Source organism: Caretta caretta, chromosome 1, assembly GCF_965140235.1.
Source record: "Caretta caretta isolate rCarCar2 chromosome 1, rCarCar1.hap1, whole genome shotgun sequence".
Classification (NCBI taxonomy): domain Eukaryota; kingdom Metazoa; phylum Chordata; order Testudines; family Cheloniidae; genus Caretta; species Caretta caretta.
Window position 1 is genome coordinate 166,509,259 of NC_134206.1, and position 24,023 is coordinate 166,533,281.

General features: G+C 41.2%; 1 protein-coding gene across 2 annotated transcripts in view; it reads left to right on the forward strand.

Annotated features, from left to right (window-relative positions):
- The first annotated feature begins 6,668 nt into the window (after window positions 1-6,668).
- PAXBP1 (PAX3 and PAX7 binding protein 1) overlaps window positions 6,669-24,023 on the forward strand; it is a 35,053-nt gene continuing 17,698 nt past the window's right edge. The window contains exons 1-7 of one of the 2 annotated variants that reach the window (XM_075133082.1): window positions 6,669-7,165; window positions 8,196-8,324; window positions 10,557-10,748; window positions 13,237-13,458; window positions 14,099-14,202; window positions 15,606-15,826; window positions 16,787-16,976. In XM_075133082.1, coding sequence (XP_074989183.1) covers window positions 6,676-7,165; window positions 8,196-8,324; window positions 10,557-10,748; window positions 13,237-13,458; window positions 14,099-14,202; window positions 15,606-15,826; window positions 16,787-16,976 — 1,548 coding nt within the window. In that variant the 5' untranslated portion in view covers window positions 6,669-6,675. The remainder of the gene's footprint in view (window positions 7,166-8,195; window positions 8,325-10,556; window positions 10,749-13,236; window positions 13,459-14,098; window positions 14,203-15,605; window positions 15,827-16,786; window positions 16,977-24,023) is intronic. The other variant, XM_075133086.1, reaches the window with a different exon arrangement.

Here is a 24,023-nt window from a genome sequence, read left to right on the forward strand (position 1 = left end):
TTTTTTAATCATTTGACAGCCCTAATTATTACTGATCTGGTGAAACCAGGTTAATTGCAGACGATTGTGTGGCTCCTGACAATCCTTGGCTGGGCAATGTCCCCTCCTGACCTCAAGTCCAATCTTCAAGGCACTATGTGCAGGGACTTTATCTCTACTGCAGGCTATATGACCAAAAAGTGCCAGCCAGCGATGACTGTGACTTCAATCCTCTCGTGGCCAGTTCTCAATAATACATCCCTATTATTGATGAGATCAAACCATCTTATACCCAGTAGTCACCGCTGGCAATGCATATGAAATGCCTCCAGCCTCCCTAATGTCATGTTTAAGCAACATATATGTTTCACAAAAAGAAAAGGAGTACTTGTGGCACGTTAGAGACTAACCAATTTATTTGAGCATAAGCTTTCGTGAGCTACACCTCACTTCATCGGTTGCATCCGATGAAGTGGGCTGTAGCTCACAAAAGCTTATGCTCAAATAAATTGGTTAGTCTCTAAGGTGCCACAAGTACTCCTTTTCTTTTTGCGAATACAGACTAACACGGCTGTTACTCTGATATATGTTTCAGAATCAGATCCATATAAAAGGCTCAGAAGTACACAGGTTTGATAAATCCATACTTTTGTATGTAGTTTCACCTTCTTTTGGCTCCAGGGCCTGTGCAGATCCTTCACGGTTCAGAGTACTAAACTGATTCTCCTTAGGATATCTGGCTGGCTACAACCATTTGATGACAATGTACTGTCTGGACAGATGAAATTGTCCACTATTTCCACAGTTTGTCTAGCAGCACAGCTATCTTGTATCACAACTTTTGCACTGACACTCTGGATTTTTGTTTTTGCCCAAGAAATCCTTAGTCCCAGGGCAGCTGCCACATGCAGGAAACTCTCTAGTGTGTCTGTAAGGTCATTTACGCCCTGGCTGAAGAGGATGATATCACCCATATAATCCAGTTTGGTAAAAGAAGTTGATCCAAGTTATACCGGTATTTGTGGAGACATGTTTATGGAGCCAATCCATTGGATGGCAGAACAGGGCTGGGGGCAGGACATATTCAGTGGTGCAAGTACAGTTGTACGGTCCAGTATGCCATACCAGTAAGATATTTATAGTTAGTATGGCGTACCGTAAAGACACAGGAGGAGCCCGCCCCCAGCCCTTCCTCGCAGCGGCATCTCCTGAATCCTCTTCCCTGGGGTCTACAGGGCTGGGGGTATGTGCACTGGGGGCAGTACAGCAGCTGCGCCGGAGGAGCTGCTGGTGTGGGGCAGCCTGGCGGCCCCATGTTCTTCTGCTCCTTTCACCGCTGCAGTTCCGGAGAGCCCTGATCTCCCAGGAACCACAGTGGCGAAAGAAGCAGAACGTGGGGCCACCGGGTGGCTCCACGCCGGCAGCTCTTCTGGTGTGGCTATACTGCCCACAGCCCTTCCACACAGCTGCATCTCTTGAGTCCTCCTGACTGGGGTCTGTACAGCAGAAGTCTCTGGCGCAGTTGGAGGACAGAATCCCCCCCCCCCACAGGTAACATGGGATAGATGTGGCTCATGGGGAGGGGACAGGGAGAGCATGGGGGCCCTGGGCTGGGGGTGAGGTTTAGTCATGTGGCCCCCCTTTGTCTCCCTCCCATGAGTGCAGTGTACTGGCAAGAAATGATTTCTACTTGTACCACTGGACATATCCCTGCTTCACCCCAGATCTAATGTAAAACCTGTCAGACCTATGGGTCCCTCATTGCATCCGTGCCCGTGAGTCATTATGTGGATCTGGAATTAATCTCAGGAAGATGTCGGGAACACCATTGCCTCACAGGGCCTTCCACAGGTCAGCTCTATCGACAGAACTGAAGGCTACCTTTAGGTCTACATATGCTGCTGTCAAAGGACAATTGAATTCATGATTGATCTCAGATAAAAGATGAAGAGGAAGTATAGAGTCCATTGTAGATCACACAGCAGTGAAGCCTGATTGCTCTAGTGATGCTGTTTCACAAGGAAAGGCTGGAGCTGGGCAAGTAGGACATGTGTAAAAACTTTTCCAGGAACATTAAGCAGAGTTATTGGCCTATAGCTGCTGCACTCAGTGTGTGGGACTTACTCCTTATAAAGTGGGTTGATGATCCCTTCCTTTTACTCTACTGGTACCTTCACAGTAGTCCAAGCCTGGACAAAAAGTTGGTATAATAATGCTACGCTTATGGCCTCTATGGCACACCTGATAAGTTTGGGTGTTATGCCGGCAGGTCTGGTGCATGCCTGTTTCACAGTTTCTATAATATCCAGCAGCATTCAAAAAACAAACATTCAGGAGGAACAAAGGAAGCCCCCAATCCTGCAAACACTTACAATCATGCTTAACTTTACTACCATGAAATCCCATTGATTTCAATTGGACTACTCATGGTAGTAAAGTTAAGAATGTGCGTTTTTAAAGGATTGGAACCTAACTCAATTCAGCAAGACAGTGAATCAGCTACAAACGGCCTCCTTTCCACCTGCCATCTCTGGGAATATACCCTCAACCTTCCTCAAAAAATTATTTCAAATAAATAAATAAAGGGCTTTTTAGCTGATCTTGCCAACTCCCATGATTTTATCATGAGTCTTGAAATAATTGGTGTTTTCTTAAAGCTGCAGATCCTAGAGTCACATGTATACATGAGAATTCCAGCTTTCATAAACAAAAACAAATTTCTAGCCTTCCTGATTACTGAGAAAAGCATGGAAATATATCCCCAATGTATCCTAAAGGCTCACAAGCCAGAAGGCAAATAAAAAGAACCTAAAATGCACTATTAATCTTCATCTCACTAATTTTCACCCAATTTCATGATGTTTAGGTCTCACTCATGATATGGAGCCTTTGGGGTTGCTTCATAAATGCTAAGGGCTCAGTTCTGAACTGTAGCTGAGTTGAGAGAGACATAGCTCTTCATGAGCAAGCAAGAGAGACTAATTCAGATTGGTTTTCTAGGAACTCCAGCCACCTCCTCTCTAATCAAGCGTATTAAGGTTGAAAGCACAAATTGTTTTTGGCTGATTAATAATCCTGAGGCAGGACACTTCTGTCTTAAAAATTCTCAGAACTGGTTTATACAAAGTAACTCATTTATGGATGTTAGTACACCATATATAAAAACTGATATAATCAAGAAAGTCTAATAGATTATTAGTGACTATATGTGAGGGTCTGCTGCCCTCTAGTAAAAAGGCATTGAATAACAAAGTAATTAAGTATTACCATAACAACATCTTTTAAAATGGAAGCATGCAGTACTATTAAATATGAGCTCTGGCTTTGGTGGGAAGGTTAATATGGAAATAGGAAAGCACATAAGTCTTCCAGATACTGTAACTTAAAAGAAAACTGCACTTAGTTTTGCTTAGAGTAATGTTCTGAATAAAGGTCGCATAATAAAATCCTCAACCCTATACCCAGCTGAGCACAAGAGAACTCTGATGGGGAAGTAGGGAGGAAACCTTCCTCCAGCCCATGAGAGAGAAAGGAGCCGCAAAGTGGAGTTAGCTGGAGTAGCCTCTGCAGTCCTCATGCCCCTGTTCTGGAGACACCAAAGACTTGAAAGTCAAGTCAATCAACCTGCTCCTAACCTTACCCTGTTTCTGTTGTGCCCAAAAAAAACCTGCTGCCTTAGATGCCACATAGCTGGCCTCCAATACAACACATGTAGACACCATGTAAGCTGCAAACTCTATTAATGCCACAGTTCAGGACCCGTCTCATCTGCAGGTGAAAGGGAGGATTTGGGCCACACACAAGCACCACTATTTCTGGCTCTGTCTTGAAGCAAATAATGTATCTTTGTGAAACAAGTATCGGGGTCCAGGTAAGGTGCCTAAGAAATTGTAAACCACTTTCCAGGCTTTAATACTGATTGAACAATTTGATGAAGACCTGTAGTGTTTAACAATGTATTTTCATGAAAAGGTTAACGTTTACATGAGATTCTCTATCTGGCTCAGTTTGCAGCATGTAAGGAAAGTGGCTGCCATAAAGTCTTTCAAATTAATGTGTGCTTCTCATTCATGGGAACATCAAAAAATTAAATATATCAAAAAATGGACACTGGTGCAAGGGCTATGGAATGGTTTTCCTGTCACTCAGTAGTTCAGACATAACCTATGAACAACACTATAAATTTAGAACAGCACAGAAATTAGAGCACCTTTCCTATTCAACAGGGTTTACAAAGTATGAGTTAGATGCTGGCAATACAGTGACTCTGTAAGCAAGGGGATTCTGGGGGAACCTGCTCTTCTGAGGGACCTCGTCCGCCTCTAATTTCAGTCTCTTTAGCTCTCCATGCTGTCCATCATCTTTCAGTCTCTCCCACTGATTCTGTCCCCTACTTCTGCCACTCCCTGTACCCATTCTCCCTCCACTACCTCAATTTCCCAAAGTCTCTGCCCCCTTTTTCTAGTATTCTCACCTTCCTTGCCAGCAGAACACACCAGGGCAGCCAGGTACCTCTGCCTCCTCCTCCCAGCTACCCTAGGCTTACTTGGATCCAAAAGAGGGAGTTGTGCGAGCAAAGGGAGATGGAGGTAGGCTGCCTGCAATTTCTCTACTATAGAAGCCAACTGTGGTTGGAAGGAGGATCTGCTGGGAAGTTCCTGCAATCTTGCTAGATGCCTGATATCCTAGGAGGGTTGCAGGGATGCCTTGGGAGCTGCTAAACAGTGTCACGTGAGTTGCTAACTCTTCTGATTTTAGATGCTTTGTTTCAAATTGTATTATTTTCTGATTTCTACCAGCAAACTCATGAATTTTGCTTAGTTAAAATGGCTGCCATCTCTTATTACTGCCAGTAGGAAGGACTGACCAGGGTGCCCTCAGTTCTGATGAAACCATTTCCTGACAACTACCCCTAATAAAGATGACCCCCAATTTCCATTTTTTTCTAAGAAGACAGAAGCCAGGCTGTCTTCAGGGAGGATGGCTATTCTTAGTGCTTACAGCTGATGAATGGTGAGTAAACATGGGAAGGGAGGCTGCAGGGAGATTGAGGAGGGAGCACTAGGGAATAGGAGATAGGAGTCTTGAAGGGTTACAGGGTTGAGGCAGGAAAGGAAACTGAGGGAGATGCAGGGAAATGAGCACAAGAAGGGATACAGCAGGGACACATCTTGTGCATTTATAGTTGACCCCTGGGATGTTTTAAGGCCTACTGAATTTGAACTCTGGTAGGACTTGTGTATGATAAATATATGACCTTGTCCTAATATCTTTATTAGTGGGAGACTTTTATTTTGAAATTTAAACTATAACAGGGGGAATTAACCTCCCTCTTTGGCAGGAGAGGCTGAGACCCAGAAAGTGTAAACAGAACATACTCCTGTGGAAATTCTGCACCATATGTGCAGAATTTATATCCCCTGCAGATTTCTTTACTTCGCTGCAGAAAAATGACTTTCTGACAGGGAAGCAAAGGGAAGTCACAAGAGCGGTCATACAACCCTCCCCAGCAATGTGTTTCAGGAGCCCAGCAGAGAGATAAATCACTGTGGGGCTGGAGGTGAGAATGGGGAAGACCCCACTAGTGGCTCCTACCCTGCACTGGATTCAGCTGCTAGTCCCGGCTGGGCTGGGGAGGACGGAACAACTTCTTCCCTTGCATGGCATCCGAGACCGAGTCAGACCCACCCCATGATTTCTCCCCTGGCTGAAGGAAGCTCTGCAAACTCCCACCCCCCACTACCCCCTGTTTCCTGCACCCATTGCTCCTCAGCTTCAGGGGGAGGGATCCCTGTACAGAGAACTGCTCCCCCCTCTGCTAAACCCCAATGCATCCAGACCACCCCCATATCCAGATCCTCACTCCCAGCACTCAGAACTCTGTCCCCCATGAGCCCCATGAGCCCCGCACCACCCTGATGAGTCACCTGGATCCCCACCCCACTGAACCCCAACCAACTGCATCTGGATCCTCCCACATCCCCATCCTGAGCTCTATCCCCCCCACACCCAGACCCTCCCTGCTGAGCCCTAACCAGTTTCATCTGGACCCCCCTGCACAGCCTGATGACCGTTGCACCCAGAACCCCCCCAACAAGCCTCTTTGCATCCCGAGCCACCTGCACCCAGATTGCCCCACACAGAGCTCCCCCTACACTTGAATCCTGCCTTGCTGAGCCTGCCCGCCTACACTTGGTGCACCTGGCACACCGCTGAGTCTGTGTCTGGGGGAGGGGGGTGGCCTGCACTGTGACCACTATGCAGCCAGGGGCCCCAGTGCTCCCCACTGCCATGCTGGCGCCTCCACCAGCCCCTCAGTGACACAAACCCGCAGAGGTCAGTCCCTAACGCCCTAGCCAAGTCATGGGCAGCGCCGAGCGCCGCGGGAGTCAAGTTTCCACCGTCCTCAATAGCGCTTCCGTCGCGCCGCCCGCCCAGCCCCCCAAAGCAACGGCACCTGGGCCGCCACTGCCGTCACGTGATCGCTCCCCCCTCACCCCCTTGTTTCCCCGCTCACACAAGATGGCGGCGGCTGTGCAGTCACGGGTGGGCGCTCTAGTCCCCCGCCCTCTATGGTAGCGCGAGGCACGCTAGCCCGGCGCGGCACTCTATGGTGTGGCGCGTCGTCGCTTCCCCTGGCAGCCGCTGGCGGCGGCTGGGCGGGCCAGCAGGTGGCGCTGTGACTGCCCGGTTATCATGCTCCGGGGAGGGGGAGCTGGGGCTGGGCCGCGACGCGCTGCTGCGGGGCGAGTGTCTGGGCTGCGCGCTGCCGGGCCCGGCGGGATGTTCCGCAAGGCGCGGCGGGTGAACGTGCGGAAGCGGAACGACTCCGAGGAGGAGGACGAGGAGCGGGAGCGGGACGAGGAGCCGCCGGAGGCGGACGGGCCCGGCGAGGCCGCCATGGCCCAGGCGGCCCCGCTTCTGCCGCTCCCCACCGGCTGCGTCCCCCTCGCCGTCCCCGCCCTGACGGGCTGCGGGGCGGGCAGCGGCCTAGGCCCGGGCTTCGCTCCCGGCCTGGCCGCACTTCTGCCGCCGCCGCCGCCGCCACCGCTGCCGCCGCCACAGCAGGGGAACGGGCTGCCGGGGGCCGGGCGGGCGCGGGAGCGGGAGCGGAAGCGGCTGCGGGAGAACAAAGAGGCGCCGGCGCCGCGGGCCAGTCTGCTCAGCTTCCAGGACGAGGAGGAGGGTGAGTGAGTGAGTGGGGCCGGGCAGCGGCGGGCGGGCAGGCGGGCCCCCCTAGCTGCACCTAGCCAGCCCCTGGGTGGCCGGGTCCCCGTCGGGAGCTCGCAGCTGCATGACGGTTTCTGCTCGCGCGGGCCCCGGCCCCCCAGCGTCGCTGCAAGTCGGGAGAGTCGGTGTTAGGGGGGAGGGGAAGAGGCCTATCGGGCTATCAGGTCAAATCTCTTTTCCCTCTCCTCCTTCCCCCCGATGTAGGCCCTGGTTCTTCCTTCCCGGGGCCACGTGTGACTCGCAGCTTACCTGCTGCGATTTGTATTAAGGCAAAATGTTGAACGTGTGGTTTCCCCCAATAAGGGCTAAGTGGAGAGGAAAACTAGCACTTAAAGAGGGGCCATCACAGCGATTCACAGTATATTGCTTGGGTAATAAAATGAATGATAAGGTGTCTTCAATTTTTGATTTAAAAATTATATAAAAAGTGCACATCCGTTCTTTTTTTTTTTTTGTTTGCCTTCTGTTTTTGAGCCTTTAAGATGCAACGAGGGGCTTATTTTTATATTCTTCAACTGGGATAGTTAGGTATGTGTTTTAAAATGAAAGACGAGATTCTCATATATTGGTAAAAAGAAAAGGAGTACTTGTGGCACCTTAGAGACTAACAAATTTATTTGAGCATAAGTTTTCGTGAGCTACAGCTCATTTCATACAGACTAACACGGCTGCTACTCTGAAACCTGTCATATCTTGATGTGATTCCAGGAGTTTGGGCTTCAAGAAGAACACCTGTTATCACAAGGCTTATGATAAAATTATGAGCGTTTTTGCACTGAAAACATGCAAATGCAGTGCCTACTTTTCAAAACTTTTATGTTAAATTTTGAATTTAGATTTGTGGGATACTTTTGTTAGTAACTCTACTATGAAGTTGTGCTGTGCACCACGTGAAAAGACTTGACAGATGGAAACTATTTTTGTGAGTTGTAGCTGACCAATCTGTTCCCAGGTCACTTAATGTTTTCTGATTTTCTTTGTTAAAGAAGCTGAAGAAGTTTTTAAAGTGAAAAAATCAAGTTACAGCAAAAAGATAGTAAAACTACTGAAGAAAGAATACAAAGAAGATCTCGAAAAATCAAAGGTTAAACCAGAAGTCAATTCTCCAGCAGATGGTAATTGCAAAACTACTACTACTAGTAACTTGTATTAACTGAAAGATTAAATACTGTTCATAAAAATGAGTTGTGTTAAAGATGCAGTGTCAATTCTGCAGGGAGACTGAGCATTTTAATACGTAGATTGCTCTACGTATTCAGAGCAGTCTGTATAAGCATTAAGTTAATCCTCATAAGCACCCTTTTGGCGTAGATGGAATTTATCCCCATTTTATGGTTATGGAAATAGATATGGAGAGGTGAGGACAGTTACTAGAAGGCTACACAGTGAATCCTCATTAGAGTTGGGATTAAAGCTGACTAGTTCTTGACTCTCAAGCCTAGACTCATTTCTTTAAATCACGCTGTACTTCTGCTTTCTAACAGCTGGAGTTTGGATCTGCATCTAGCACACTTCTCTGCCAGGATGCCCTCTCAACACAGGTGTTAAAAGGAGAGCATTAAAGTGAGGGAGAAAATTATTGAGGGGGTTGGCAGAGTTGAATTCCTTATGTTGAGATCCTGTGTTAGAAGAAGTGACCTACATCTGTGTGTTCCAAACTAAGGACTGGATCAATGAGCATGGGGAGGTGAGGCAGAGACTGAGATGAGAACAGGCTGGAAGAGTGGTGGGCAAAAAGCTCTCTAACCATTTGAGTACACATCTGTAGAACCTGGAATAGAGCCTAGGGTTCCTGAGTTTCACCATTCCTGCTGTCAGCTAATAACTGAAGCCTACTGGCAAAAGTGTGTGCTTCATCTCCCTCTAACAGCTGGACCACATACAGGATGGCAACCTACTACTGCTATCAGTTACTGTTAGCTTAGGTGGAGCGTCTGTGCTGTGAAGGTTCATGGCCAGCTGATGAATAATGTGAGACTCAGTATGGTTTCAAATGATGGAATTTCTGTTTTTTCTGTTTGCTATTTTAAAAAAAAAGAAATTATATAAAAAATTCCATTAAAGGAATGTTAGTTATAAAATCAAGCACTCAAAAGTGAGAAAATGCCAGAATGAAGGTTGCATGTGTAACCTTCATTTGGCCACTGTATGTATCTTGTTATGTCGTTTATGATCATGTAATCTAACTAACTTTGCTAACTTTGCTCCCTGGGATCTCAGTGCACAAAATGTATGTTGCTCAGGGAGTCAATCATGATTGTGTAGGACCCCTGTTGTCTTTAGGACCCCTGCCTCACTTGTGGCAGAAAATCTGGGCCTGCCCAGGGATGGGATGTAGAAAATGAGGCAGAGGACTGCAGGAAGTAAAAGGATGGTTTTGTAGTTGAATGGAACTGTGAAGAACTGGATTCTATCCCTGCCTCTGCCATAGAGTACCTATGTGATGCTGGGCAAGTAATCTAAATCAAACTTTTCACAGGTGGCTACTGTATGTTCCTCCTTTTTTTCTGGTGTCCATCTTGTGGAAGTTGGGGTTGGATTTGCAGAAATGCTGAGTGCGCTTAACTGCAACTGAAGTCAATGAGATCTGTGCTCTGAACAAATAAAGAGCTATGAAATGTTAAATTCTTGGAAAATTCAGGACGTGGGCATCTCACATTGGACACCCAAAATTAGTGTGCATTTCTGATAGTGCCTCTGTGCCAGTTCCCCTTTTGTAGAATGGAAATAATGTTGCCTTACAGGAGTATTTTGAAGATGAATGTAAGTTTGTGAAGCACTCAGATGTTACAATGGTGATTGTCATAGAAAAGCCTCTGTTGAAATTAATAATTGTCTTCAAAGCAGTGTTTGAGTGGTGTGCAGTAAATCGGGTCTGGGGCCACACACTGATTGATGAGAATAAAATAAAATATTGGATAGCTGCTCATTCAGTGAGTACTGTCCATCTTGTGCAATGAGTGAGGCAGGGTTCCTGTGGGGGGAGGGGGGGAAAAAAAGGTGTATGTTCAGTCATTGAAGACTGTCATAATGCATATGTATGCAGGGCTACAATAAGGTTGCATAGGCAGCCTTAATTCTGGCATTTCCTGGCTCTCAATGCTTGACTGTGTGAACTTAATATTTAATGTTTTCTTGGGTGCATTAGTCTTCCTATCTGAGACTGGTCAGACTGTATAGTGTGAACTTGAGAAGATTTCAGTGTTTTTTATTGAAGCCACAACATATGTTCTTCTCCTTGTAAGTTCAGTAGTTAAAAATTAATTGCTGTCTTAAACCTAAGCATATCTGGTGGTATTCTTTTAAAAGTGCTTTTAAAAAATGTTCACAGAAAGAAACCGATATAGACTTTTCTCTTACAGCTGAACAGGCCATAGAGAAAACAGGACAGGTTAAGGAAGCAAACCAAGAAGATGGGACTGCGAACAGTGAACAAGGTGAAGAAGAGATGGAAGTCGAAAGTGAGAAGGAAGAGGAAAAACCTAAAACCGGGGGAACTTTTTCAAGTGCTTTATCATCTCTGAATGTTCTCCGTCCAGGTTTGTACTTTATAGTAAATCTAGTTTAGTGGGTTTGGAAATGCTGTCTCTAACATTTGTAATGTAAGTACTGATATCCAGTCAGCTGTATGCACTCTTCCCAAGCTTAACTCCTACACACCCTTGAACAGTGACTAGAAATGAAAATTTAAAAGTAAATGGAAATGTCCACTTTCTAAGGTTCATCCATATTCTGCTGGCCTGTGGAAGAATATAATTGCACACTGTTTTTGAAAAACTAGGAAAACTGAACTGATTCATTTAAGAACTAAAATAGGACCATTTAATTACCACAGTATCAAATAGCAGAGTTTAATATGCTGAAAACAAAGGCTGTAACAAAATGTTTTGGTTTTTTTAAGTTAGGTATTTATATGAATTCCTTCAGGTGCCAAGTTCGTGGGGTGATATTTCAAAATGAAGCATAAGTCAAACTGGAGTCTCTGGTCTTTAAAAAACTAAATAAACACCCCTTCTAGTTACAGCATTTGTTTTTCTAAAACTTTGAAATATTGAATGTCCTCAAAACTCACCTCTATTTTTGATATTCTGGTAATTCTCCAAGTAACCTGTCTTGTGGTGTAGTTTGGCATTTATCCTTAATTTAGGCACTAGAAAATGTTCTTACACTTTTGACCCCCTATTTGAGTGTCTTGAATGCTGTTAACTTGGTTAAATAGACTAGGAAATATTAAGGGCCAAAGAAATTAGTTTGAAGTATTATTCTTCATGAATAATAACAACTAGCAAATTTGCACATAAGGAAGCTTTCTGTCTGGGGAATAAGGTTGTTGCCTTCATGCTCACAATCCACAGACAACCATGGATCCATCTTAATTCCCTCTTAAAATAATGTAACTTGGGTACACACAGCAGATGGACTGCTTGTACAGATTTTTCAGACATGTCTGCCACCTTGTTTCCCTTATTCACCCATCTTTCCTTACTATCTTTGTCCTACTCTGTCAAGTTCTATGGTAATCTCTCTTTCTGAAGGGACTAAACTTTGAGCAAAATGAGAGAAGAGCTGCTCTCAGTTCTTACCTCCTCACACAGCTCCAGACTCTATTAAGAAGCTACCCTTTCTCTGGGAGCACCTCCCTAGGGGAATCACCCTCTCTCCCAGCTAAATGGGCTGAGGGTAGCAGAGTAGGTACTTTGTTCTGCTGCTGCTGGCTGTTACTGGGGGAGAGATGTCCAACCGGGACTTCTGGCTACATACCAGTGACTCCAGGAGGGAACCCCCAAGTGCTTACCACAGAGGCTGAGGGAAGCAGAACAGAACCTCTTATGTTAAAGATATTCAAGGCACTGTCATCAAGGATGGACTATGGGAAGTTATCTTTTGGGGGGGAACTTGATGGATTTGGCCTGCATCCAATTTATTTTTTAACATTTATTATCTGCATTGATAACTGCACTATGAGATGCCTTTTCAGAAAATGTAAATTAAAAAAGAATCATGCAGGAAGGGCTTTCTGCAGCATATACTGTTCACTAATTTCTGAACATGATGTAAAGGTAGGAGCATTACATTTAATGACTCTAAATCATTAAATGTGTGCATTGACTATATATTGCTGGTTCAAAACTGTATTTCTTACATGCTACCAGAGATTTTTAGCTTCATGAACTTTGAGAGTATCTGAAACATAACAAAAATCATGTGAGATGATGATATTCCATTTAAATACTGCACTGCTTACGAAGAAACAAAAAATACGTTAGTAATTGTATTGTGCCTACACAGCCTCCAGAGTCCCAATCTTGTTTAGCACTACTGTAATACAAATAATAGGAATTCTAGATTGAGGAACCTTGGATTGCTGTTTTATTGGAAGATTAGTACCATTTGGGCTCCCCTAGTCATCAGGAACACATGAGCAAGGGAAAAGAGCTGCCACCAACAATAGTTTGTCTAAACTTAGACAAGAAAGTTCAAGAAAGAATTAAATCTAGAAAACTATCCATTTGGCTATATCTATTATATGCAAGAGGTGACATTATGCTGTATGTATGCAGCTTGTATATACTGCTGCATTTTCTGAAAGCCTGTGAAATATCTTTCAGGGCTTGCCTATCAGAATAGTTTCTTTTGGATTTTTTTCTCTGGTTTCCTTAACAGGGAGAAAATGTTTGCCCTTCTTGCCCCTGGAATGTATTAAATAAGGCCTGAAATGTATATATTTTTAAACTTTCTTCTGTTTTTTTTGTGTGGAATATCTTGTCTTCCCTGTCTTTGCCGGAGGACTCTTAAGTTCTTACGAGCAGGAAAGGGCTCAGTGGAAAGGGCTGAGAGTGCTTTAACCATTAAAAATCTTTTCTGCTTGGATTCCTCTGTTTTCCTTACTGATAAGAAATACTGACAGGTTGGTGTGTCTGCAGTACCATTTTTCTCAGCTGATATGGCAGTAGACAAGTAGCAAAGAGTCTCACTGAGTTCGGATGCAATCATTGGCTGTTTAACTTTGTAAACATATGTTTCCAGGAGAAATCCCAGATGCTGCTTTTATTCATGCCGCTAGAAAAAAGCGTCAAATGGCTCGGGAACTTGGGGACTTTACGCCTATTGACAATGAGCCGGGCAAAGGCCGCCTTGTTCGAGAAGATGAAAATGATGCCAGTGATGATGAAGATGATGATGAGAAGAGAAGAATAGTATTCTCAGTGAAGGAAAAATCCCAAAGGCAAAAGATTGCAGAGGAAATAGGTAAAATGTTTTTGGAAGGATGATAGCATACCTAATAAATATAGAAACTATTTTCATTGTAGGTTACTCACCCTGACCTTTACAAGCCCTTAAACAAAATGTTCTGCATAACTAATAGCAGTTTTGGTTTACCATAATCCACATTGTAGTTTGGTATAGAATATTTTATTTGAACTCAATGTCATAAAACTTTAATGATCCATTTTAAGGAATTATGGTAAAGTAGAATCTAGCTAATAAACACATTCAGTTTGCACACAAAAATGGCCCCTTTCTGCTTTTGAGCAAAGCTTTAATAGCACAGTGCTTTTCTGAAGTTTCATGAAAACTTAATTATACAAAATATTTGTGGTGAACTCTTAAGTATAAACTAATTAAAGCTATGCTTGTCAACTGAACAAAATGTATCGTGCCACATTATTCTTTTGATTATTTACTAGCTAATGTGTAAAATGAATTTACGGCGGATCTCTTGGTCATGGAAGATTAGCAAGGTTCTGGCTTGTAATAAGCATTAGGTGTTTTTTCTTACTCTAATGATTACGTAAATTTAACTATTGGAATTCGGAATGAAATATCCTTGGTATAAATCCATTATCTCCATTTTTATCTTGTCTGTTCATTTCCTTTGGGTGCCCAGGTATTGAGGGAAGCGATGACGAAGCTCTCGTGACTGGGGAACAGGATGAAGAACTCAGTCGATGGGAACAGGAACAGATACGAAAAGGAATTAACATACCTCAGGCATGTATTCAAATAGTTCAAAAAAGATGGTATATTTTTTGGGAAAGGTATAGGATTTTTAACCTTTCAGTGCATATATTGACTAAAACTTCCCCAAACTCAAAGCAGTATTATGCTGGTTGGTATAATTTGATCTGATGAGATTAATGGTGTAACTTTAATTTATAAAGTCCTCTCATATGGAAATAGGTGGTGTCTTGCTCCTGCTTTCTATCCATTATGGAAGAGTAATGAGCATTGTGGTAGCATTGACTAGCACTTATTAGCTAACTAGGGCCAGTAAGTAATGAAGCTTTGAAGTGAACTTTGTTTCTATTCTTCCTGTCCAGAAGTTGTTAGGCATGTATGGCCTGATACTACTGCGACTAAAGTCAATTGGAGGTTTTTGCCACTGATTTCAGTGGGAGCGATATCAAATCCACACTGGAAAGACATGCTAATAAAATCTAAAGCCTTAATGAATGTACATGTTCATCCCAGATGTACCAGTGCCTGAGCCTACTTTTGACTAGAGCTAGGGGAAATGTTTTGGCCAAAAAATGAAGATTTGGGTTGAATGAAAAAATTATCAAATTCATGTCTGATTTACCAAACTCATTGGGGGGGTGGGAGTGGGAAACATGAAAAAATGTAAAGGGGGGGAACTCCCAAAAACCTCAGAACATTTAATTTTGACACTTTTTTAAAAACATTTTGATTTTTTTAATATTCAAATCAACTTTTCATTTCAAAACTTACTAGTTTTATTTTTTTTAAATGACATTTCATTTTGGATTCAACGAAAACTTCGTCTGACTCAGAATTATTTTTTTTATTAGTACGGTCAGCAAACTGAAAACTCATTTGTACAGCTCTACCTGTGACCTCTTGGGAAGACTCCGTACCTGTGTAGGATTATGCCTTGTGGTAGCTGCGATTCGTGGCTTTGAGCAATGGTGAAGTAGCTGGCCCAGAGTTGGAAGGGGACACTAGTTGGCCTTGAAAGCTATTTTCTAAAATTAAAAAATATTTGTAAGGGTTTTCATGGCACGTTGTTAATCTGTATTAACAGCAGAGATTAGTACAGTTTAGGATATTTAGTAACTGGGTGTTGCAGGCTTGCTGCATTCAGTAGTATGCCATGAGCTATTACTACAAATAATGATAACCATGCTAAGACATTCTCCATGGAAGAGATTGCTTCTGTTAATTACTGTAGACCATAATTCTGTGAACACATCTTCGCTCTGTTTGTTCCCATCTATCTTTCATTAGGAGGTTATGAAAAGTGATTCATTTTAATAACCATTTTGATTTGAATAACTTCTGTCTGTGCATATAAAATGTCAAAACTAAGTTACAAAGTAATGTTTTTAAAAGGAGTGACATTAGCATTTTGAGTATTACATGTCTTCTTTCTATAGGTTCAAGCAAGTCAGCCTACTGAAGTGAATAATCTGTACTACCACAACTCTTACCAGACAATGTCTTATGGTTCATCGTATGGCATTCCTTACACTTACGCTGCTTATGGATCATCAGAGACCAAGTCTCAAAAAACAGATAATACACTTCCTTTCAAAACTCCCAGTAATGAGATGACTCCTGTTACTATTGATTTGGTAAAGAAACAGCTTAAAGACAGGTAGGGCAGACCATCTTTTTTAGACTTAAAAGACTTGTCCTCTAGCTTTCTATTCCCTCAGGCACCCTTTAATCTCGAGCAAATGCAGAATTTCATCGCTGGAAAACCACTGACTTGGCACATCATTTAAAAAACAAAAACAAAATGAAGATGACATTGAAACTTTGTTCAAAAGTCTGCTTGGATTTCTTCTGTGGAAGTGAAGCTTTTAAAATGTGGCAAATTGATCTTGTTGAAGACAGATCTGAGTTGCATCTTCTGGACACTGAAAAAAATCTTGTAGTCAAGAATTGAAAGAACAGTGAGATGTTTAGCTTACGAAGTAACATAAAGTGTGTAAATCAGATTTTTTTTTTTTCCTGAATACATAACCATCTTACATTTTAGGCTAAAATCTGAGGTTTTTTTAGGGCTTAAACATTGTAATCTCCTTGTTAGGTATCAAAAAGATCCTACTGTATGAACAATCCAATTGCAGTGAGACATATTTTAGAATGAACAGCCCAAACTTTTTGTAATGTCTTCAAAACTGGTTTGTATGCCCCTTGTTGTAAAAACTTTCCATTAGCTGAAGTGCGTCTAGTCAGTGCAGTATAATAGAGGCTGTGTTATAGATTATATTTCTTGCTAGATATAGCATAATGCCTTTGCTTCTATTTTAATTTCTTAAGACTCAGTCTTGCAAGGTTCTAAGCGCCTTCGACTCCTGTTGAGATTAACAGGAGTTGACTGTACTCAGGACCTCGCATAGTCTAGCTCATGTAACTTAAACTACTCTCCTTGCTGATAAGAACTGGAGAAGGGAGAAAGCATTGACAAATCACAGGTAGTGAATGTACCTTGAAAATATTTTCCTTATAGAGATTGTGCTCTCTCACTCTGAAACAGATTAATATCTTCAACAGTTTGCGTTATGTAGAGTTTACGATGTAAATTTGTTATCTATCCATTGTCCCTCAGGTTGGACTCAATGAAAGAATTGAACAAAGCCAATCAGCAGCAACATGAGAAACATCAGCAAAGCCGAGAGGACTCTACCAAGGCAATTGAACGATTAGAAGGGTCTTCTGGGGGTATTGGTGAACGGTATAAATTTTTGCAAGAAATGCGAGGGTATGTCCAAGACTTGCTTGAGTGTTTCAGTGAAAAGGTAAGGATGCAAAAACATTAATCTCTTTTCAATAAAACAGAAGTAGGGAAGCTTAGTACAGGCCAAACCCATGCCTCCTTGTACTTACTCCTGCGGCCCCCGCCCCCCAAAATATCAAAAAATCTGAGAGCATACTCAACAGAAGGTTTGGTTTTAGAGGTGATGAAAAGTCACTTTTTCATCATACTAAGCTTGTAAAGAGAAGTCTCACTTTTACAGTATAACAGATCTCTGGTGTACTTCCAGTTGGAATGTAAGTGCTGACTTGACTGAAGTGTGTGTGTGTGTTTTTAGAATGGTTTAAGAAATTGAATTTTTTTTTTAAATATTTACTCAAACACTTCCATATACACAGATTGGATGCCATGTTAACGGATAAAGTTAGTATCCATTATTGGTGAATTGTTAGATTGCATTGAGGTAAAAAGGGTTGAGGTGCAACACTGACTTTTTCTGGAAGCATTTAATGAGTACCATATAACACACTTCTACTTTTTGCTGTAAATTTTCTGCTAGTAGCTTAAAAGATTTGGCAGTGTTCTGATATCTATTTGGCTGGAAAAGTTTTAGAATCAGCATAGCTGGCTGAAGATTTCAGAATTTTTTAGCTTTTTTCTTTTTAGGCTACTCTGTTGTATACTTCTAACTTGGAAGAATTAATTTTATTTCCCATTTAAGATAATTGAAATATCCTTTATACTTCCAATTCTGTAAACATTAGTATTAGTTAATTGAAATATCCTTTATACTTCCAATTCTGTAAACATTAGTATTAGTTAATTTGTATGGTAATCTAATCCAATTTACTGTAGTTAAATTTGGTGAAAAGATAAGATGCTAACAATCTTATGGGTGATGCGTACATTACACAAGTAAATTGCAATACAGAGGAGAGAGTGTTGTTGTAGGCTTTCACTCCTCTTTTCCTGAAAGTGATTTCTATTTTATACGCTATAAGAAGCTATTTATTACATAAATTACATAAGCCACTAGAATGGAGTATTTAGGATGGGGAAAGTGGCAGCTTTTACTTTTCTATCTGTAGGCTTCCCTTCACACCTACCACACGTTCAGGTTGATAAAGCAATTGATTCTTACTATAGTGAGATTAGCTGCTGTCTGTTGCTGGTGGAGCTTTCAGAAAATCCCCCATCTGTACTCTGAATCTTCACCACTACGTATCAAGCAGAATGCCTCTGAACAACCTCTGTAAGCAAATTAATTGGTTAGTCTCTAAGGTGCCACAAGTACTCCTTTTCTTTTCACTTGAAACACGTTACTCTCGCTAACTTTTTCTCTGAACAGAACAATGCCAGTTGAGACTTCATCTGATCTTTTTAATGTTAACAATCAAACCAGTGATCAACCATTTAGGAAAAAAATTGGGAATAAGTAACTACATGGTTCTCAAAACTGAGCTGTGTGGAAGGTGGACTGTGTTTTTCATTTGATCCACTAGCCATACTAAATGCTGCTTAACTGAAGAAGCAACATTTTTGAAACTGTAGCATTGTTAGCTGACTATATAGGTAATGAAGTTGACAATTTATTACTGCCTCATTTTGTTGTGTGTCTAAAGTACAATCCAGATAAATTATGAGCTTGGCTTCTCTTCTCAGACCTTGTCTGTATTCAAAATTGCACCAGTTTAAAGGTGTAACTTTTTTTTAAACAACTGCAAAACAGTGTGGACATTTAATTTGTTTTAAACCAGGTTTATTAAAAAAATAGTGTCCACACTGGTTTGCAGTTTAAATCAGTCTTAAAAATCACACCTTTACATTGGTGCAGTTCTAAATATGTAAAAGACACTGGTCTACACTAAAAAACTGACTGACCAGTAATGGACCAAAACCAGTTCTGATACTAACAGTTCAGTTATTTTCAACATTGGTTTAGGGGATCTGTTGCTGACAATCACTGGCAAAAACTGGTCAGTTTCCTACTGTAGATGGAGGTACTTGAGACTTGAATTTGTTAAATCTGCCTTCCTTTAGTATGTCATTGTCTGCTCTAATCTCTCTCTGGATGTTCTGTAGATGACTTATTAGGGGGGAAAAAGGCCTTGTGCCTATATAAAGAAATACTTTCAATAAGTTGCCAAAAAATTACTTGTAAACTAAGCCCTTGATTCTACAATTGACTGCACCCAAGCATACTCCTGTATCCATACAGAGCGACTTTGGCTTCAGTTGAAGTCCACAGAGATACACATACACAAAGTAAACTGTAAAATTGGGGCCTAATACAGACAATTTGACTGTAATATTTAAATACAGCATGAAATCTTAAGTATTCTCAAGGTTCTATGTATTCCCTAATTCTGTGGCCACAGAATTTGCACTGAAATAAATCCACTGCCTGTTTTTTAGAAATCTGTAATGTGTTACTACAAAGATCTGTAACCCCTCAAAAGGTAAAACTGTGGGGCAGCATAAAATAACATAGAGGCAGCCAGACTGCAGAATTTTCATATTAGGTCATTAAAACCTCTTTAATTTTATTTTCATGAAATTGCAGCAGTAGAATTTCCTGTCTGAATTTAGAGATGCAGAATTTAGATTCAGGTTGCTCTGGGCCTTGCGTATCTCATGTTGGCTTAAGTTTGTTTTAAATTTACAATAATGCAGTTCATTTACCACTCCCCTGTAGAAAACTTCAGACTAAAAATTTTATTAAAGCAAATGTTAAAAAAATTATATAGTGCACAAGTTAAGAAAATAGCATCTGTACATCTGGTTATAGTGCTTAGATTATCCACAAATACAAAGTTTGTCTTAAAAGTCATAAGATACATATAATGCATAATCAGCAATAACCCAAATTTAGGTGAATAAATTTAACAATACAGTTTAGATACTAGAATCCGAATACTTGGGTACATCACTCATGAAAAGTTGTAGAGAGAGATGGTTGTGGAAAGCAAAATTATATCAATGAGTGAACATTGTCCCTCAGTAATTGAGATATTAGGGTAGGTTTACTACTGATGCATTTTGTTCTATAACACTGAAACTGGTGAGGATTGTGGTTAGTCATTTTCACAATGCTGGCACTAGGGGGAAACTTTGCATGAATGAGCACAAATGGGTTCATGACAATACATTTTTCTTCAGAAAGAGATTGAGCAGAAGGATGTGGAAGTTCTAGTGGTGTATAGACTTACTCCTGGAATAATGAGAACGTTTTAGTTCTATAAAATCTTGTCTCCCTGCTATCCCTGTACCTCTCCCCTTTCTGAATTTACTTTTTTTTACTTAGCATATTTTTAAGTATCAAACAGGTTTAGATGTGTGAAATACAATTCTTTCATAACACTGAGTTGCAACCTATACTGTAGTAACTGTTACATAGGTTTTAGAATAAAGTAGAATTGTAGGACTGGAAGGGACCTTGAGAGGTCATCTAGTCCAGTCCCCTGCACTCATGGCAGGACTAAATATTACCTAGACTGTCCATGTCAGGTGTCTATCTAACCTGCTCTTAAAAATTTCCAATAATGGAGATTCAACAGCCTCGCTAGGCAGTTTATTCCAGTGCTTAACCACCCTGACAGGAAGTTTTTTTTCCCCTAATGTCCAACCTAAATTGCCATTGCTGCAATTTGAGCCCATTGTTTCTTCTCCTATTCTCAGAGATTAAGGAGAACAATTTTTCTCCCTTCTCCTAGTAACAGCCTTTTATGTACTTGAAAACTGTTATCATGACCCCTCTGTCTTCTCCTCTCCAGACTAAACAAACCCAATTTTTTTCAATCTTCCCTAATAGATCTTAGATAATTTTAGTTGCTCTTTTCTGGCCTCTCTCCAGTTTGTCCACATCTTTCCTGAAATGTGGCACCCAGAACTGCACACAATACTCCAGTTGGGGCCTTATCAGTGCAGAATAGATCTGAAGAAGTATTTCTCATGTCTTGCTTACAGCACTCCTGCTAATACACCCTGGAATGATTGATAGATTTTATTTTATTTTATTTTTGTAACAGCATTGCACTGTTGACTCATATTTGGATTGTGATCCACTATGACCCCTAGATCCCTTTCTGCTGTACTCCTTCCTAGGCAGTCCTTTCCCATTTTGTATATGTGCAACTGATTGTTCCTTCCTAAGTGGAGTACTTTGCATTTGTCCTTATTGAGTTTCATCCTGTTTACTTGAGACCATTTCTCCAGTTTGTCCAGATCATTTTGAATTTTAATCCTATCCTCCAAAGCACTTGCAACCCCTCCCAGCTTGGTATTGTTCTCAGACTTTGTAAGTGTACTCTCTATGCCATTATCTAAATCATTGATAATGATATTGAACAGAACTGGACCCAGAACTGATCCCTGCAGGACCCACTTGTTATGCCCTTCCAGCTTGACTGTGAACCACTGAAAACTACTCTCTGGGAACAGTTTTCCAACCAATTATGAACCCACCTTATAGTAGCTCCATCTTGGTTGTATTTCCCTAGTTTGTTTATGATAAGATCATGCAAGACTGTATCAAAAGCATTACTAAATTCAAGATATACCACATCTACTGCTTCCTCTCTATCCATCAGGCTTGTTACCCTGTCAAAGATAGCTATTAGGTTGGTTTGACATGATTTGTTCTTGACAAATCCATGCTGACTGTTACTTATCACCTTATTACCTTCTAGGTGTTGGCAAATCGATTGCTTAATTATTTGCTCCATTATCTTTCTGGGTACTGAAGTTAAATGGCCTGGTCTGTAATTCCCAGGTTGTCCTCGTTTCCTTTTTATAGATTGGCACTATATTTGCCCTTTTCCAGTCCTCTGGAATGTCTTCTGTCTTCCATAATTTTTCAAAGATAATTGTTAATGGTTCAGATATCTCCTCAGTCAGCTCTTTGAGCATTCTAGGATGTATATCATCAGGCCCTGTTGTCCTGAGGACATCTAACTTGTCTAAGTAATTTTTAACTTGTTCTTTCCCTATTTTAGCCTCTCGTGCATTTTCCCTAACATTCACTGTTAGACGTCCAATTGCTACTAACCTTTTTGATGAAAACTGAAACAAAGTCATTTAGCACTTCTGCCATTTCCACATTTTCTGTTGTTCTCTCTCCCCTCCCACTCCCAGTTGAGTAACAGGCCTACCCTGTCCTTGGTCATTCTCTTGCTTCTAATGTATTTAGACTGTTTTCTTGTTACCTTTTATGTCTCTAGCTAGTTTAATCTCATTTTTGTGCCTTGGCCTTTCTAATTTGGTCCCTACATACTTGTGTTGTTTCTTTATATTAATCCTTTGTAATTTGATCTAGTTTCTACTTTTTGTAGGACTTTTTTTTGTGTGGGGGAATTTCAGATCATTGACTTAACCAGGAGATCTTCAATGTTAAGGGCCAAATCCTGCATTGTCTTCCATGGATAATTACATTGAGTTCGCTGAATCTACTTGCATAACTAATGCTCACACAACTAAAAGTTTGCAGAATCATGCCTTAATACTATTTTGGTTTAAAGCACAGGGAGAATTTTAGGCAGAATGTAAGAATTCCTTGTCCTAGCTAACCATCAATTCAAGTTAACACCTCTTGTTACATGCAGTGCTATAAAATCTGGAATGATCACAGATGATCAGAATCCTGACTGTGCATGTCATCCAAGTGACGGCAATTCCCACAGCAGAGTGCCCCACAACGCCATGCTGTCACTGGGATTTAACTAAGTTGGGTTGAAGAGTGCCACCTGCTGATTTGGTGCAATCACTTCTTGCAGGAGTTAGGTGGTCTTTTATTCTAAGACTGTTGCCTTCATGCTGCTTAGTTTGTGAGACTTTAGAGGGTCACAAAACAAGGAATGGCTTTCAGCCATCCTACTACCACAATTAACACAACACTGTTTTTGGCTCTCTTAGAAGGTAAAGATATTGGCCATTATACCTTGCTTTTATTGTATAGATATGGAAAAGATGTGGGAGGGTGAGACTATTCGTGGATGTCCAACTGTATAGTTAGTTAAATTGTATTGTAATCTTAATAATCCCAGTATTGATATATCACCAAACGGAAATGTAGGTTAAAAACTGATGCAAATGGAGTGAGATACTGTGCAGAAATCTCTGCACATTGATGTTTTTCCTGTTTTATTTTTTTGAGAAAAGCGTGTAACAATTAACCAAATGTTAATGGATTAAAGGATTAAATACATATGATTTTTAAAACTATAACAATGTAATAGGTAGTGAGAGCCATCAAGGTTGATCACCAGCTGCAATACTGTGGATGTAAAGAGTACTAACTCCTAAATTTAGTTGGTCTCCAGAAGGAATCTATTTTGAATGTATTCAAACACTCATGCACAAGTTTAGCTTTTCTTTTGATGTTCAGACACTGATTGGAGGAAACCTATGGGGACATTTTAAAACATTCTTTCAACTCTTTAGTTAAAATTTGTAGAATAAACTGCTCACAGGAAGAAGCTATTCTCTTTATGAACAGAAACAACAATAATGCTAGGATATGTACTTTACCCTTCAGTTAACACTACTGTTTGGTTGCATCCATTTTTGAAAAGGAGTCTTGTAAATCTGAGTTCAGAATTTATTTAACTCTAGAAAATCTTTAAACTTTTTTGTATCCATTTGCAATTAGTTCAAGAAGCTGTTCTGACCTGTTGGTGCTGATGTTCTCAGGCCAAGAATGCTAATGTGAAGAGCTGACACTTTTTTCCCTTGCTATCAAAGAAAACCTGACTTGTAGTTCCTTTGGGTACCTGCAGTGGCCATTTCAGCTACAGTACCTTTAGTGTTAAGCTTTGTTGGAGGAGTTTTCCAAATACTGACTCCAGTCGTAGGTTAGTTCAAAAAACATTTTTCTGAAGCCATTCTTTATTTATAAAAACAACAAAACCTTGGATTTTAGGTAGCAGTAAAATGTTAGAGCTGAAAGATTTTGGACTAGACATATCTCAGAGGTAAGGAGGCCATATCTTAAGTGTTTTAATGCCAGATATGAATAAATTACAGGAGGTGTCTTGCCAAATAAACTGAGAATTACTGTCTATTGTATTTGAATAGAAATATGGCCAGTTTTAAT